This window comes from Myotis brandtii, unplaced genomic scaffold (assembly GCF_000412655.1).
Source record: "Myotis brandtii unplaced genomic scaffold, ASM41265v1 scaffold583, whole genome shotgun sequence".
NCBI classification, from domain to species: Eukaryota; Metazoa; Chordata; class Mammalia; order Chiroptera; family Vespertilionidae; genus Myotis; species Myotis brandtii.
Genome location: NW_005370191.1, coordinates 545,157 through 546,710, shown reverse-complemented (window position 1 = coordinate 546,710; position 1,554 = coordinate 545,157). Strand labels below are relative to the sequence as shown.

The 1,554-nt window shown below is 55.6% G+C and overlaps 1 protein-coding gene across 1 annotated transcript in view; it reads left to right on the top strand.

Annotated features, from left to right (window-relative positions):
• The window catches only part of NAT16 (N-acetyltransferase 16 (GCN5-related, putative)), a 7,472-nt gene extending 5,918 nt beyond the window's left edge, over window positions 1-1,554 (top strand). Inside the window, 3 exon segments of the mRNA XM_014550160.1 lie at window positions 23-66; window positions 68-201; window positions 204-1,554. Of these exon segments, the coding sequence (XP_014405646.1) occupies window positions 23-66; window positions 68-201; window positions 204-280 (255 nt within the window). The 3' untranslated portion in view covers window positions 281-1,554.

Sequence of the window (1,554 nt, the reverse complement as noted above, 5' to 3'; positions counted from 1 at the left end):
CCCTCACTTGTGCCCCCCACAGGGCACCACTTTGGTCCAATTCAGCACATCCGTGCTTCTGGCAGGCAGCGCTGAGGGCCTCTGGCCCTTTTTCACCACTGCCCACCCAGGCCCTGTCAAAAGCAGGTGGCGATGTGGCAAGCCTCGCCGGCGTCAACGTCATGTGCCAGCTCTTCCTGGCGCCCCAATTGTGGTCACAGGTTATTTCTGCCAGGTTGGCTTGGGGCTTGAGCTGGTCAAAGGTTACACGGAGCAGTATTTGCTTGGAGGCCACATTTGAAGTCCCTACTATCTGAGAAGATGCTGCCCCCTTTCCCAGATCCCCAGAAAGCCCTGACCTCGTTTGCAAGCTCCATCCCCTCCCCTGCCCCCTATCCTTTCCCACTGCTGGCCCCTCTTTCCTTCCCCCCTTACCTCTCCGTTGCCCACTGCCAGATCAGAACCACTCAGTTTGGTGGAGCCCCTTGCGCTGCCATTGTCCACCCTTTCCCCTTCCTGGGCAAAGAACCTGTTCCGCCATAGGCTTCAGAGCTTTTTCCTGTCCTTCCTGGCTTCTCCCTTCTGACAGTACCTCTCCAGGAGCGCAGCTGCCTCAAGCCCTCAGAGCTTGCCCGTTCTCCCCTCACTGCCCTGTGCCTTTAGGTCAGTGTCCTCTCCCTTTTCTCTGTACCCCCACCATCCTCCTCCCTGGACCTCCCAGACACTTAGCTCCTTTCCCCCATTATGTCTGTATCACCCACCCTGTGTGCAATATGGAAAGAGACCCAGTAAATGAAGTAGATTTATAATGCTCCCCCTACTTTGGACCCCTGTTTGCCCTCTGGTGATGCACCTTTTGGAGCTTGCACCTCTGACTGGAGTTTCCTCCAATTTTGCACTATGTTGATATTTCACAGCCCCCCCCCCAAATGCCTGCAACCAGTGGCAGAACCAGGGGGTTCAGGCTGGAGAACTTGGTGTAGTGGAGGGCAGGTCCCTCCGCCAGTGTGAGGCCGTCTTCTGATTCTAACTGGGCTGCCTTCTAGTGAGACTGGAACCCCCACCTCCAGGTATTTCTGGACACGCCTCCCTTTCTCTCATTCCTTTACGCTTTTTGGACTTCGACAGTCCTTCTATTTAAATGCAAGCAGTAACAGCTGTGTTTGCACAGCGCTGTCTTCTACGCTGCATCCTCACATCTACTGCAGAGGGAGGAAACAGACCCAGAAAGATCGAAGTGACTTCCCAGTCACTCGCAGTAGCTGGGAGCCGCCTCGCAGGGACTAGAAGCCAGGTGTCCCAGGCCCAAAGCCTCATTCTTTGACGGTGATAGCTTGAAACTACTTGTTGGACAATGAACAGCTGCTAAGGACACATGGACAGTGAGCACACTGGGATGGGATCCAAGACATGGGCGCCAGGAGGTGGGTGGTGGGCAAAGAGGAGCACCGTGCTTCACACTGTCCCAGTTCTGGCTCTGCCATGCCCTCCTCTGCCTCCTGTGCCCGACCTGCTGCTACTCTCCCTGTCGCTTCAACCAAGGCGATGCTGCAATAAAAACGGATTCTTAGTCCA